The sequence below is a fragment of the Sylvia atricapilla genome, chromosome 2, assembly GCF_009819655.1.
Source record: "Sylvia atricapilla isolate bSylAtr1 chromosome 2, bSylAtr1.pri, whole genome shotgun sequence".
Lineage (NCBI taxonomy): Eukaryota > Metazoa > Chordata > Aves > Passeriformes > Sylviidae > Sylvia > Sylvia atricapilla.
In genome coordinates this window covers 91,811,222-91,826,563 of record NC_089141.1, presented here as the reverse complement: position 1 = coordinate 91,826,563, position 15,342 = coordinate 91,811,222, and the positions used below count along the sequence as shown (strand labels likewise).

The 15,342-nt window shown below is 34.7% G+C and overlaps 1 protein-coding gene across 1 annotated transcript in view; it reads left to right on the top strand.

Annotated features, from left to right (window-relative positions):
- The window catches only part of MYO16 (myosin XVI), a 267,582-nt gene that overhangs the window by 113,487 nt on the left and 138,753 nt on the right, over positions 1-15,342 (top strand). The window contains exons 13-15 of the mRNA XM_066313833.1: positions 613-718; positions 2,527-2,644; positions 8,757-8,904. Of these exons, the coding sequence (XP_066169930.1) occupies positions 613-718; positions 2,527-2,644; positions 8,757-8,904 (372 nt within the window). The remainder of the gene's footprint in view (positions 1-612; positions 719-2,526; positions 2,645-8,756; positions 8,905-15,342) is intronic.

Below are 15,342 nucleotides of genomic sequence, written 5' to 3'. Positions count from 1 at the left end.
ACTTTCCATGTCAGAAATTCTCATTCTTTTGAATATTTGTTCCACATAACAAAAAAGAAATCACAGTGACCTAGACAGAATTATTACTGTCAAAGTGTATTGCAGAAACTGGGCAGGTTGTAAAATAAATCAGCTTTTTCTTTTCCTTCCTGTTCCTTTTATATTTCTTTACATGCTTCCTACTGTACTCTTCACTTTCTGTTTCTTCTGATTCCTCATCATTACCACAGCAGTAATTTCACCATCTGCAAAGAGAATGAGGAACTATTAGTAAGCTCCTTTGCTGGACAAAAGATAAAGGAAAACATAAAATCTGTGCTACAAATACCTTCAAAAAGGCTTGAAAGCATTACATTTGATTGGTTTGACCTGTGGTACAACACAATGTATCTTGACAGCTCTGACAGCCTTCATGTACATAGACAGTCAGTCAGTCAATCTCCTACGTTCTGTTCTTTATTTGTCATCCATAAACCTTCTGTTATTTGAAATGAATGTTTGATGGAGGTATCTTAAATCCATTCAAACAAAGCTAGCAGAGAATATAAATAACATTTCAATTGTGAAACTAACAATGATTCCTCCCTCTGTTCCTTGCCTGTCGTCTTGCAGTGGAGAAAGTGGTTCTGGGAAGACTGAAGCCTGCAAACAGATAGTGAAACACCTCACTTGCAGAGCCAGCTGCAGCAGAAATACCTTTGATACAAAAATAAAACATGTAAGTAGAATTCCAGTCATGGAGTGAAATGAAGCAAAACCTTGGCCTCTTGGACAGGCAGGGAGATTTGAACTGTAAGGAAAAAGGTGTCAGCTCTGTAAAAATTCATAAATTGCTTATTTTCACCTTTGAAGTCAAAGAATTTTTTTTTCCCATGAATGGGAATGGGATTAAGCTCACATTGATGTGAAAAGAAGAATCTCCAAAGTTTCTATGTTTTGGTGACTTTGAAAATCAGCATTGCAGTGAATAGGAAACATTTCCATGATAAGGAACTGTTTCTTAAACATGAAATTATTTGCCTTCGGTAAATAAATAAATTTGCCTGTGTGGTGTGGTGATTCTTCGCTGGACAGCATAAGAAGTGTTGAGATATCTGAAGTAATAGTATGCAAGACAGAATCTGCAAACTTGCAGGGAAAACTGCAAAGATTGAACGAAGTTATATGGCTCAATATTTGTGTACTAAATATATTTAAGAAATAGGTAAGGGTTCTGAATATTTGTTCAGTCATATTCAATTTCCAAAATGCATGTTTCCATATACCCATATTTAATTTCCTATAAAGATTCATACAGAAATTTTTAACTATGCTGAACTCTAGATTGCCAATTCAAATTCTTTATAAAAATTACCTTTCCTGATGAAACTTCTCATCTGAGATCTCAACTCAGAGACAGCTATCAATGGGTCTTAGTGGGGGTGGAAGAGCATTATCAAATTTATCCATATAGAAAGATCCTTTAAAACTGCTTTAAATGGGATATCTTACTTTAGATGATAAATTCATCAGAACTCATCCGTAGTGAATAGAATAGAGATTCTAATTTATTTGCCTTTTCAGGTGCCTTAATGAACACAGTTGTCTGGATTCATTCCTGCTACAGTTGTTAAATTAATAAAGCTGCATGGGTTAAAGCAAGTGCTGAATTAGTCTGAAGAGCAAATACATCCTAAGCAACACTACTGGAGTGGAACTGGAACCAAAACTAGGCTAAATTGTTTTCTGCTGCCACCTACTGCACAGACAGCTAGTTTAATTAATAATCGTGAATGATTTAATCTTTAGAGCTTCTGTGCCACTCCACAGACCTCTTCCTTCTCCAGCTAGTTCAACCAGCTTCGTGGCAGGAGTGATGTCAGAACAACGACATATATGCACCACATTGCAATAAACTTCAAGGATGCATAGGGGAAAGCTCTGAGGGGAATCTGTCAGAATGTAAGGGGTGTAAGCAACCAATTACACACAAAAAAGCTAAATACAATGGCTGTGACCATGAAAGCATAACATGGAAATGCATTAGTGAGACATGCCATAAAAATGTCTGAATCTGTTTTATTCCTGAGTTTTGCACTAGTATAATCCTGAAATTATTCTTTCTGAAATCAATGATTTATGCCATTTCTGACATTATATAAAACATGTAAATTCCTTTGTTGGGTTATTAGTACTGACTGACTGTAGCTTCATAAGCTGTCTTCCAAGATTATAATATTTTTGCCAAGTATACCAGCTCCAGGAATATGACTCCAGTCACTCATATCCAAACTACTGTTTGGACACAGATCACATGTGAACCTTTCACTTACAATTTCCACTATTCTGACGTTGCTTTTTTGGAACATTTATTTTGAGCAGTCTTATCTTAATCTCTATTTCGGAGAAATGCCTGCCAAATATTTTTTTTTAAATTCCAAGATAAAAAATGGTCTTCTTCCCCCCCCATTTATTAATCACAAGACAACCTCACTGGTATTTTTTTGAAATATCTTCCTGTATTGTTTCTTTACTACTGTTTTGCAGGTAAACTGTATCTTGGAGGCCTTTGGGCATGCTAAGACACCCTTGAATGATTTTTCCAGCTGTTTTATAAAGTATTTTGAACTACAGTTTTGTGAGAGGAAAAAAACATTAATTGCAGGTAAGTATAATTTAATCTGCACATTTTAATATCACAAACAGAGTGTTAGGTCACAGATCCCAGCGTGCCATTCACAGAATTGGACAGCAAGGGCTTCAAAGTACATGAAAGAGGCCAGGGGGGTTAGGGAGTGTCAGAGGAACAATTTTCACAGTATATAAGTTAATTACTTGTCAGGAGTGAGCAGTGCCCTGTTCTGAGCAACCACAAGGTGGCAGGAAAAGGCAAGAAACAGGTTGACACCAGCGATTCCACCTATTTCCCAGGAGGTAACATTTCGTTTTATTTCACAGATCAACAAACTGAGAGCTGTGTAGTGCAACACTGTGAAGCAAGAGTAAAAAATTGTTTAAAGTTTTAAGTTGTGCACTTCTACCTAATATTGTGTTGGGTATTTTAAGTATCCCTTGAATTAGTCAGTGGTATAATCTGTTTGTAAAAAAACCGAAAAACCCAATAAGTACATTCTGTAATACTGAAATTAGAAGTAATTTATTACAGCTTAAAGCCTCTTTTAAAACAACTAGGAACCATATTGTTGTTTATTCTTCTTAAAGGCAAGATAGTTTGAAATTCATTCCTGCCTTCAGAGTAAGTATGGGTCTTCTAATCCCTAGTAAGCATTCATTGGTAGAAAAAAAAATAAATATAATTAAAGTGAGCAAACTTTCAGTTTGATTCTGAAAACTCTGCTCTTCAAAAGCAGTCAGAGAGAGCTTTTATTTCTGGTCCACATAGGTCGTCATAAAGCTACTCACTGTCAAAGCAAGGTATGTCTGCAGAAATAACTACACACAGACAGTTTCCTACTTGCATTGTTCCTAGATGGAGAAGTTGTATGGCAAGACACACTTTTCTTCCAAGTAAACTAGATTCTGTTAGATAAACATTTCCAAATCTACTCTTTTATACATATATAATTTTAAGTGTGCTTATGCTTTCTGAAGAGTTTCATAAAAAATTTCTTTGGAAATATTTCCAATTCCATTTTTTTGAGGCAGTTCACTATACTCTAGAAAATATGATAGTTTATTCACAGGAAATGTCACTGCATGGAAAATTGCTAACTCTTTTCTCTGGTTTGTTTTATAATGAATGTAGGATAATTGTAAAGGAGATTCAAAATTAAAAATGTGTGATTTTGGTTTTAATTTATAAGCTCTTGTGGGAGGAATGCAAAATTAAATTTACATTAGCATGGACTGAAGAGCATCTCAGTTCAGTGTGCAAAAATAGACCTCAATCCCTAAAGCTAAAATTTTATAGACCCGTTTTATTGTATATATTTAGTTTGAGTATATTGTGTTTGCAGGGGTGTGGGTTTATGAACAGCTTTACTCAGAACTGCCAGTTTAATTCATAGCATTTGGAAGGATCAGTTAACCAGGTTCTTGTGTCAGTTTTCTGGTACACTAATTCTGTGTTTTTATGATTCTCAAGCTATAGGCATCAAATGAGAAAATGTAAGGGTCGTCAGGTCAATTAACAAATACAAACAAATTACTTATCTACCCTACTATTCCCCAGTTACTTAAGGATTTAATCAATTATTCTTATCAAATCTAAGGTAGCCAAAAGTTATGTAATTAACTGTCAAGAGAGACAAGCCTTACTGCAGCAGTAGAATTGAGGTTTATATTTCTGAAATTTGCAATTGTTCCTGCTATTTGATTTGCATAGTAGATGTTGCCTTTTCCCGGCCACTGCTAAGCATCACATCTGAGTGAAATTGTGCCACATTTAGACCACCATAAATGAAAAAGAATCAGGCACGTTGTCTTTAGCAGGTTTAAATTCCACCCAGGCATACTCTGTATTTATTTGCAAGATCATTTTCAGCAGTATTTACTGTCTTGCACTGCTTAAACATAAATGAATAATTTAAATATGCAGAGCACCTGGTTTTGCTGAGCTATGAATTCATAAGTCATTGATACTAACAGGGCTAAATATTGAACCCCATTTGTAAACAAAAATCCAAGTGATGCTAGACTGCCTCCATCAAAGGGTTTAAGTGGTTTAAACTCCTCCACAGACATATATTATGGTTGGAGATCCAGAACAATTTGCTAAGGGAAGGACATGCAAAGTGCATGTGTACAATTTTATTATAGAGGGCAAGCCCAAGGTGGCGCTCCTTGCATTTTGAGTGAATACCAGTGAATTTTGTGACTACTTGTTCATACTGAAGTTCATTTAGACCCTGGAAATTCTCTGACTTGTGTCACAAAGTTTATTTTTCTAACAGAAAATACAATATGCCTAAATAACTGAAATGTTCCCCATGATTTTCATCATTAGATTAGATTAGTGCTTTAGCATAAGCTGTATTTTTGCCATGATGTTTTGAAAACAAGAGTGGAGAGTTTTAGCATTGTTCTACTCAAAGCCAGTACAGATATCTGAAGAGGTTTTATGTAGTAAAAAAGTTTTATATTAAAACCAACACTTAGAATAAACTACAGGCAAGTGATTTCATTAAGTTTCTAGATTAAATTCAGAACTTAAAGACTGATCTTCTGGAAAAAAAATAATATCATTCCTAGAGAATTATTAATTCCCACAGCAAAATAGCAGAAGACTTATTTTTATTTTTTTCCCAGAATGGTCATTCAGGCAAGTTGATATAATTTCTAAGGTGAAAATTAATGCCTCTATAAATTTCTTAAAATTACTCAAAAATAAATTTAGAAAGAGAAAATAAAGTCTGAAAAACTTATTCTCCAGATTTTATGCTTTGCTCTTCAGGGACTTATTTTCTTCACTTTTTGAAAAGCTAGGACTGATTTTTTTTTTTTTTTTTAATTAAGTTACTTAGAAATGGACTGAAAAAGATTTTCTTGTCTTTACAAATAGCTGTGTTTACGACAGAGTGGTTTTTGAGAAGGAGCAATGTAGTTTCTAAGAATGGATAGCTGAAAGACACATTTCACTGGCCACGCTTTTAGCAGATTCAGAATACAGAATCTGCTTGCTGCCTGTGTAGCTGCTGAGTAGATCAAGTGAGCTGTTAAAGGAACTAGAAATTTGTTTGTGCTTGTAAGCACAATTACCATTGCACAAAAATGACAGACTTTGCTTTGGAACTTTGTTATTTTTTTTCCCTTTTATTTCACACATAGATTAACAAACATATTTCACTTTGTAGAAAAGCATACTACCATGATAACATTTTTTATGACTCTTAGCACTATTAAGATGGTGCTGTGTTTGATGCTTGCTGATTGGAAACTTGGCTTTTCTTAACAGCTCTTTCCACTGCTGGAGATGCTAGTTGAGATGGAATGTATTTAGCCTTATTAAAGTGCAGGTGATTTGAAGTGCTTAAAAAGGGCTGAATTAATTTGTGTCATCTGAATAAGTGATGTTGCCCATCATTAAAGTTAAATGATAGATGACCTTTGGTAACATTTTTTCCTGCTTGTATTAATCAATGAATGTTAAAAACACCTGAAATGCTAGTTATAAAAGCCTTAGTAAAGAATATTGCACACAAAAATGTGATTAAAGATTTGCAGTGAAGTCTTTTCAAATTAATTGGTGGTTGGATTAGTTTTACTGTTAAATAAGTTACAAGCACAATAAAAGATGGAAATCATCCTTCAGGTACATCTATTCTGTTTTACCCTGTAGGAATGACAGCCAAGTAATGATTGATTCTGATGAAAATGTGTGTCTGGGCCAGTCCTACCATGATTGTGTTGCTTCAATTTATAATGTGTTACAAAGTTACTGGAGCCAGAAACATACATGATTTCCCAAGTGTGCCTTTCTACTTCCCATACAGGTTTGAGTTTTTTAGTCGTTTCTGTAGTGCAGCAGCAGAGGATTAGATGGACGATGCACAATTTCTCCTATCGATTTTATAATAGCAGTTCACTACTACATTTTGTAGGATGATTAAATGTGCCAGATCACATTTCCTTGCTTCATCAAGTCAGACCCACAACTCCTCTTCGTCAGTCCTACTGTCTCTTAGCCAGCGCAAGTCAGGACATGTCTGTGCTGCTACACAAAAAAAGCATAGTGTACCACTAATGGCTAATGTACCACTGACCTGTACTCCTTACCTGGGATGTGTCCAGGATAGTTTGGCCTGTGCAGAGTAGTTCTTTGAGACACTCTGCACAGTTATGTTTAATTCATGGACAGAATTTAGCTGCTGAGGCCTTTCTCAAAACAATATGTTCATGATTCACCCATTTAATTTTTTCTCCCACCTACACTGTCTTTCAACCGTATTCTCAAAGGCTGTATTCTCTCATACACGCAATTTCAAGTAAACTCAGGTTTGCTGTGTTTATTTCAACAGTATAAACAGAAACTTAAATAACTTCAAAAGAGAAGTGGAATTTTTAAAATAAAATGACCAGACAAATACAAATGATACATCAATAACCAGCCTAGCAATGACTGAGCTGTTGTGGACATTAGCAACTGAATGATGACATGAAACTGTCATTCTGCCTGCTGGCCTAGTCGATGGGCTAATGCAACTACTGTGCCCCTGATACACACTCTCATTCACCAAACTATTTCACTTTGCATTGGGCAATGATGAGTCCAAAACTGGTTCTGAAAATATTGCTTTAATCTCAGCCAGCTCAAAAAAAGTAAAAAATGATAAAAAATTTAAAAAACATGAGTTCTCTAATCTAAAAGACATTAGAGAATATACTTGCTGTGCTGCAGGATGCATGCACCAATATTTACAATGACTGTATGTTCAAGAACTACTTCCAGTTCATGAAGAAAGGAGTCCTGAATGAATTGGTTAAAAGCCAGGCTATGGGAAGCTATAGTTTAATATTCTCATCTGATTCCTGGGTTCAAAAATATAGGTCCTCCATTGCTGAGAAATGCACCTTATGCTCTAAACTCAACAGCCCTTTCCAAGGCAGGGATGTTTGCAAATACTCAACAAAAGCTCTGTCATGCTGCAGATGTTGAAAAGCCTAAAGCTGCAGCAGAATGTGGTAGAGGTGTATCCATGTGGTAGAGGTGCTCAGTTGTGTGTGAAGAGATGTGCTTCTGATCTTTGCACCACAGGTAGTATTTAAGTAATGATGACACAAGTACGACAGCAGTGGGAGTATGACACAAGTATGGGCAAGTGGGAGCTGGGATCAGTTCCCACTGACCAGAAGGGCCCTGACCTCTTATCTGCAGTTGCTCATTCCCAGGTTCTCTTAGTCTCTTGCATCTGGAACTGCATAGTGTTGTACTCCCAGGGGAGAGCTCAAGAGTAGCCTGCCCAAAATGTGAATATCCCTCTGTCTCCTCGTGGGTATCTGTAAAATGCCTGTTATCTTGTGAACAGGATCTGAGGGCTCAATATTTCCTTTGCTTCTGTGCTTTGCCTGTTTCAGAATCTTAGTGGGCCTGAGGTTATGCATGAGGTAAGCTGTTTTTCTGTAGGTAAATCTCACTCAGATTCATCCTCCTTCACCTTATTCCCCAGCCTGCTGATTCACACAGCTTCTCATTTATTCAGGTCATCATAGCCCTTCTGAGATGCCCATGTTTCCCCAGGCTCAGGACAGTGAGCTTGTTGAAAACCTGTTCTGCAGAGGACTTGTCTCTTTGTAGCCATCTAGAAGCTTGGTGTTAATGTAAACTATTAATCTCTATGTTCTTGATCACCAGTAGAGAAAGAAGAAATGCTTCCAACTGTGTTTTTTCAAGCAGTCTTGAGCATCTCTTCCGTCTTTCTCTTTCTGTTTAGAAGGAGGATAGAACACATGCCAGTGCTCAGATGGCTACACTTTGGTGAGATGACTAATAGCTTGTCTTTTACAAAGTCTTGCCAAATACAACAACTGGTACAAATAAACATCAGTATCTTTAAAATTAGTAGTTTTCATGGTAATATCAAACAGTAATTAAGTGTGGTAATATGTTTGTTCCAACAATTTTAATAGAATTAAGGTTTTATATGTGATTTGCATCAAAAACCATGGGAGTATAAATGGTAATACTGTATTTTATATGTTACCCTCAGATCATTTTAAATGAAACATTGTTCTTAACTGTCAAAATGTCAATAACTGTCAAAATTTAAGTTCAGAACAATCAGTATAATGATGAATTTATGTGTTTGTTTCTTAATCAGCTAGGATTTATACATACATGTTGGAGAAGTCTCGTGTCGTTTTCCAGCCTCTCAACCAGAGTAATTTTCATGTTTTTTACTTGATGATGGATGGATTGTCTGCTGAAGAAAAATACACCCTGTACCTCAGTAATTTATCTGCACACAGGTAGGAAAACAACTTTATATTTAGTAGTAATAGTTTTCTTATATTAATGCCTCTCTGCTGTTGAAGTCCTTCTTCCAATAGATAATTTTTTTCTAACTTTTCAATGAGTTCTAACATTATTTATTATGGAGTATATGCTCATGAAGATTTAGTTCTGAAGTGCATATATAGTCTCTTAAAAAGATCAGAGTTTTATAGCCATTAATATTGTTGCCTTGAAGGAGAAAAGGAAATTTATTAGCTATTTTTCTGTCTTCTGTGCGCTAGAGTAGATCTATTTGTTTTGGTCTTTTTCCCTGATGAAAAGTTCATTTCTTAAGGTAAAAAACTGTTTTATTTATTTATAATTTTCTTATGGAGTATGTTGATTTTGGTGAACTGTCACTAAATGTAACTGGTATCCCTATTTTCATTTTTATAATTATATCTAAGAACTTAATTTATATTGAATTAGTAAGGAAAACAGAAACCAGAGTTTTAGCTGTTTGAGCCCAAGGATAGGATTCAACACCCAGCACCTAAAATTATGTCTTTCTGTATGACTCCACATGAGCTGATTGTCTTGGCTCCCATTGTGTCCCTACTCAGCTGTATATATAGACTTGCATAAAGCTGTGTGCTTTTGATGAAGTGAACCACATTTGTGTCTTCATAAATAAAAAAGAGGTTTTGGATTTTTTTTCATGAAATTTTGTGAACATCTCAGAATTTATTAATTCAGATTATTTTAGAATGAAAAACTATTCCTCACTTAGTTAACTTGTCTTTTACTCTTCAATCTTTCCTAAATGTCACTGAAATGAGAGAAGGCTATTTAGTATTAATGATCCTCTCTTAAATTGACTACCTTTAAAATGAATATAGTAAGTAACCATAAAAAGACCAATAGTACTTAAAATTATGTAAGAAGAATGCTTTAAGGTTTTCATGTCTAAGCCTTTTTCCCATGGGGTTTTTTTTCCTCATCTTTTTCATTTTCCACTTTGTCTAGTTACTTGAATAAAATAAAAGTTGTAGATTTGGACCTGTAAATAGAAGGAGATCACATTAATTTTTGCAGAGAAAAGTTTTGTTGATTATGATTTTTTTCTCAGATGGAAGTCTTCTGACTACCATTGTTTGGTAATGTTTTAAGCTGTTACCACTTCTGTATTATACAGAAGAGCATACAGCACTAGCTCTGAAGAAACCTCAGGTTAAATTCCTTTGCTAAAAATGATTCACTTCAAAGCAGGGAGAAGAAGAGTTAAATTCTATATTTTAAATCATTTGAGGACTTTCAAGACCAGAAGTGTTCTAAGTTCCTGATGATTACTTTATTCCTCTTCTAGCAAAAGTTGTTTGGAAGCACTCAGTTTGTTCAGAAAATGAAACAGTTTCAAGTCCCCTTGCAAGAAGTTCAGACAGGAGAGAACTTAGTGTAAACCTGAATAATTAGATTCTCATGAACAAAGCTTTATCTGATAAGATACGATAATCATCCAAAAAGAACAGAATAGTATTTCTAAATAGATGTCTGAACATTGCAGTACCAAAGCTTTAGAAGTAATTTATATCTGAATATTTGCATAAGCCTGCTTTTATCAATAAAGCTTTGTTTTGCCTATGTAGAGTAGATTATATCTTGCATTATTGGGAGTGTTTGGGCCAAATTTTTTCCTACCTTAAACTCTTAAGTGCAGTACTTCAGTGAGCTAGATCTTTCTCAGCTGATAAATTAAATTAGGGATGAATTTCTACTTCATCAAATTCACTCATGAATCAGTAAGGCAGGATCTGGCCTCTTTTATAAGCTCATTATTTCTGGCTTAGTCAAATTTTCATGAGATCACATCATTCTGGTAACATCCACAACTGATTTTTTCATGTTTGCTTTAAACAAGTGTAATCTTGATTCGAATAGTAAAATTAACTAGATAACAAGCCTTTTGAAATCTTTGGCAGGTGGTGTCTGCCCAGTTGTTTTTTTGATAATTTTTAAGTTCTTCTTCACATTGTTTAATATTGCACTTTTATGTCGAAAATTCAACAATCATAGTGAATGATGGCTATTTAGATCACAAAGCATCCCTATTTTAATATTGTTTTCTTAAGCCATTGCAGTGTAAGAAACAAGATGTAGCATGGGGGGGTTTATTCTTATTTTAGATAAAAGTACCTCAAAGATTTAAAGTAATTTTGTCAATATGATGCTGTAAAAGATAAGATGTAGATCATGTTTCATGTAATATATAATCCTGGACTGAGAGTTGATGTAAATTGCTTAAAGGGGAAATCCCTCCCTTTTGGAATCAAGAATTAAGAATTTCTGTAAGGCTGGAGTGTCGCCCCATTGTGTAGGGGAAATTGTTTGGTGCTGTCCTGAGAAAGAGCTTGAGCTCAGAAACTAAAATATGTGTTCCTGCAAGCATTATGATTGCTAAGGCATCATGTGAAGACAAATAGCTGGACACTCTCTATTGAGCTTACATACAACTAGGATCTTAAAGCAGCAAGATTTTAATCTACATAGGGAAGGATCTGAATGAATACATCTCCCATCGTATCTGCATGTGGATCATGATGGATAAAGACAGAAGTAATTGCTGAAAGGTAAGATCATTTTCCAAGACTGAGCAAGGGAAGCGTGTCAGAAATGAAGAGAGAGTCTCAAAAGGGCAAGGGGAAGCTTTTTGATTGACAACTTCTCCCCTGTGTTCATTATATTCAGAAACTGATTTTTATCAGCAGATGGTTGATTGAAAAGTTCCAACATTTCTATTAATTTACTGTGTTTCAAAGAACTTTAGGACTTCTTTATTTGGATGATAGTAATTACGTGTAATACGAAAAAAATTAGCAATTTGAATTTATATTCTCTGTAAGTGGTACTTCTGTGGTTTCTGAAGTTTAGCCTCACAAAAAAAAAAAAAAAAAAAAAGCATGTACTAGCTCTACTAGCAGATTTAGTGTAGCCTCGTAGTTACAATAGGTGCTAACTTAGTGATGAATCTTGCAATCCAGGTGAAACAGAGAGCAGTAAGGGAAATTACAGTGGTGATAGATCAATTTGTAAATGATGTTCAACCCTGGTGAAGAAAGGATAGGAAACAAAAGGAAAGATCATAGCAATAGGAAAGAAAATATATTGGAAAAATCTTCCAGAAAATAAGTGGAAAGTCTTACTTTTGTTGCTTTGGGCCAATTTCTTCATATTAGCATTTCTGTTTCAAAGCTGTGGCATATAGAGCAATGTGAGAATATCTTTGTGTAATATGTATATGCAAAATACTCAAACATACTGTTATTAAAAATCATGTCCTTACATTTGTACATTTATATTTAAAAATATAGCTTAAGGTCACTTAACTCTAGAAAATTGTTTCAGAAAAGATGGTAGATTTGAGAGCTGTTCAACTTGATGTCACCATTTTCAGTTTAAACAAGGTTGCTACTTCTCCTGATTTATTGTAGAAACAAATGAATAACTTCAAGCTGAGGAAAATGTTATATACACATTCATGCAAGCTGAACTCTGGTCAGGGAATGCGCCTTTTGTATTTGCATTATTAGACTGCTGTTCCCAGATGTGTAAAACTTTCCTTTTTCCCATAGAACAATGTTGTGCACCGCACTGTGTGTTCTCTCCGTCTGTGATGGTTTTTTATAGACCTTAAAAAACAGTGAAACACTTCTTCACTAACAGATGTAGATCAGTTCATGGAACTGATGTATCTTCTTTTACAGTTTTTCAGTGCAGGTGCCCTCTTCACTGCCAATAGGAAAACTTGAATTTAATATATAAAGGAGTAATTTTAGTAAAGTGATTGAATTTTTATTGAAGTCTAAACTGATCTGAACCTTGATCACTTAGAAAATAATTTCCCATTCTAAATTATAGGGTTGGCCTTCAAAATAAAAGGTTTAAAAATTAGTGTGGTAAAGTGAATGAAATAGAAATGCTCCCACTAAAGAGAGCCTTATATAGGATTTTTTTCGTGTTTCTAGTCATCAGCTTTTCTAACAAGCACTAATACAATGTATTAAATAAATATATATATATTTATTTATAAATAATGGTTATTCTAATAACATTTATAAATAATGGTTATTCTAATAACATCCATATTGATCCCCAATCTTCCTTTTCCTTACATACAAGAGCTCAATATGTGAATTTTCCAGACTGTGAGTAGCCAGTTAGCACAGATTTCCCCTTTTCAATACCTCAGGTGGCAGCCTCTCTATTTTCTAACTGTTGTAGATATGGACCATGAAGACACTGGACATTTCTACACTTTTCCTTTTCTTTCCTTGTATCTTTGGAAGCCTTTCTTCCCTATCCATTTGATTAAGTTCTCATTTAAAATGCAACAGAAAGAAATTATAGAAAACTACCAGTTTTCCATACCGTTACCATTTTTCTAGAAACCTTGTTGTGGTAGTCTAACAGTAAATTCATAGAGAAAATTGTGTGGGTTTGGGGGTTTTTTTGTTGTTGTTTTGTTGTTGTTGGGGGTTGTTTAGTATGATTTGGGGGTGGTTTTGTTTGTTTGTTTGGGGTTCTGTTTGTTTAGTTTTGTTGGTGTTTCTGTTTGTTTAGTTTTATTAGTGGGTTTTTGTTTGTGTGTTTAAAAAAAAAATCCCCACATAATTAGAAAAGATAGGCATTTTAGAAATGTTCCAGTCCTCTGAGTTTTCCATGCTGTTTCCTTGTATTCAAGCCTGATATTTTTTTCTTGTGGATATTCACTTCTAAAAGTTCTAAAGTTCTAAACTTTCAGTATGGTCAAAAGCTCAATTCACAGAGGTCATTACACAGGACCGTTTTGATCCCTTTGCTTCACTATTTGCTTGATGCTGATATCTGTGTATGATGACTTGAGGAAAAGCCAAACATTAGACTTAAGTTACAAAATTAGATGTATTTAAATGTTGTGAATGAAACAGATCCGAAAGAGTTACATCAGATTTTCCCATCCTGCTGGAATGATAATTTCTGTATGAAATTCTGTATGCCATGTTACATCACTTTATCAAACTGCTCAGCAACAGTGATGAAACTCAGCATAAATTAGTTGTACCAAAAGTCTGAGTCTCATCCAAATAAAGCCAAATGTTGAGACTCCCTGAACTTCACTGTTGAGGATCAGCTTAGTTTTAATATCCTGCTGACAGAAACTAAAGCTCTAGCTGTCTCTGCTGTATTCCACTTTTGTATTATGGGCAGTGTCAGCAAGGAGGAGAGAGAAACTGTGACAGGAGATGTTAGGATCAGAAACCATCCCTGCAGCTGAATGGCCATGAAGGTCAAGTCCTTCTTCTTCCAAAAAGATCTTCTTCCAAAGATCTCTTAAATTTAAAACAAGTGTTCAAATTCTGGTTCAACCAGTAAAGTTGTATTTTGTTATTGTTGTTGTTTTGTAAAGGTTTTCATGTCCTAATTAATTACATGCAGCACATTATTTTTCTCTGAAAATCGTGCATTTTAAGTACATTAACATTTATAAAACAATGCAGTAATACTAGTAGCTCAAGCTGTGTACAGTAGCATGCCTAGAGAGCAAAGGGTATAGAGACACACTTGACAGTCTTTCTAAGTAATGTGGTAGTATGAAGACAGAGTTTCTAACAAGTGGGAGATTTCAAAAACAAAAGAGCTAGCTCTAAGTTATTTTTGCTGGAATTTGTTTCCGTACAATAAATGAATATGGATAGGTGAAACCCTAAGTAAAAGAATTTTTTTTAAACTTCATGGTAGCGAAAAAAAAAAAAAATATATATACACTTCCATCAGTTTATGTCTTCCTGATAAAATTCATTATATTTGGCTCTCTAGTGAATAGCTTTAACTGTGAACATTTGTTTCTTGACTTCACGCAATGCTACCACGAAAATCTGATTTACAACAAGTAGTGCTATTTTAAGGGAAAGTTCTGTACATTCTGAATTTAATGAGGCATTTCCATTTCCTTAGATTCCAGCAAGGTCTGACAGCTCAACTAAACCAGGCTAGCTATCAGGAAGGTAACAGGGAGAGCTATAAAGCAGATGTATTTGTCTGAGATTCTGGAGCAGATTTAGACTTGTTTCAGGAAATTTGATATCTATGTAATCTGGAATATTTTCAATGTCAAAAGATTTGTCTAAATTTTATCTGCTGTCTTTTGTGTTTTGCTTGTTTACTTTTGCTGCTTACCATGTATTCTTTTCCTGTTTACACTGTATTTACTGATGTCTGAACTTTTAAAATCCTTTATTTTTTGAGTTTGAACCACCTTTACTGCATGTAGGTAATATACATATTACAACAAAATATGTTTTCACATTTTTCTCTTTAATGTTTTTCCCTACCCTCTTATAACTTCAGCCTCTAGTTCCAATTTATTTCAACTAGTAATAGTTGCTAGTCTTTAACCCAATATTCTTACCTTCTTCAGTTTTCTTTTGTTTTCCTCA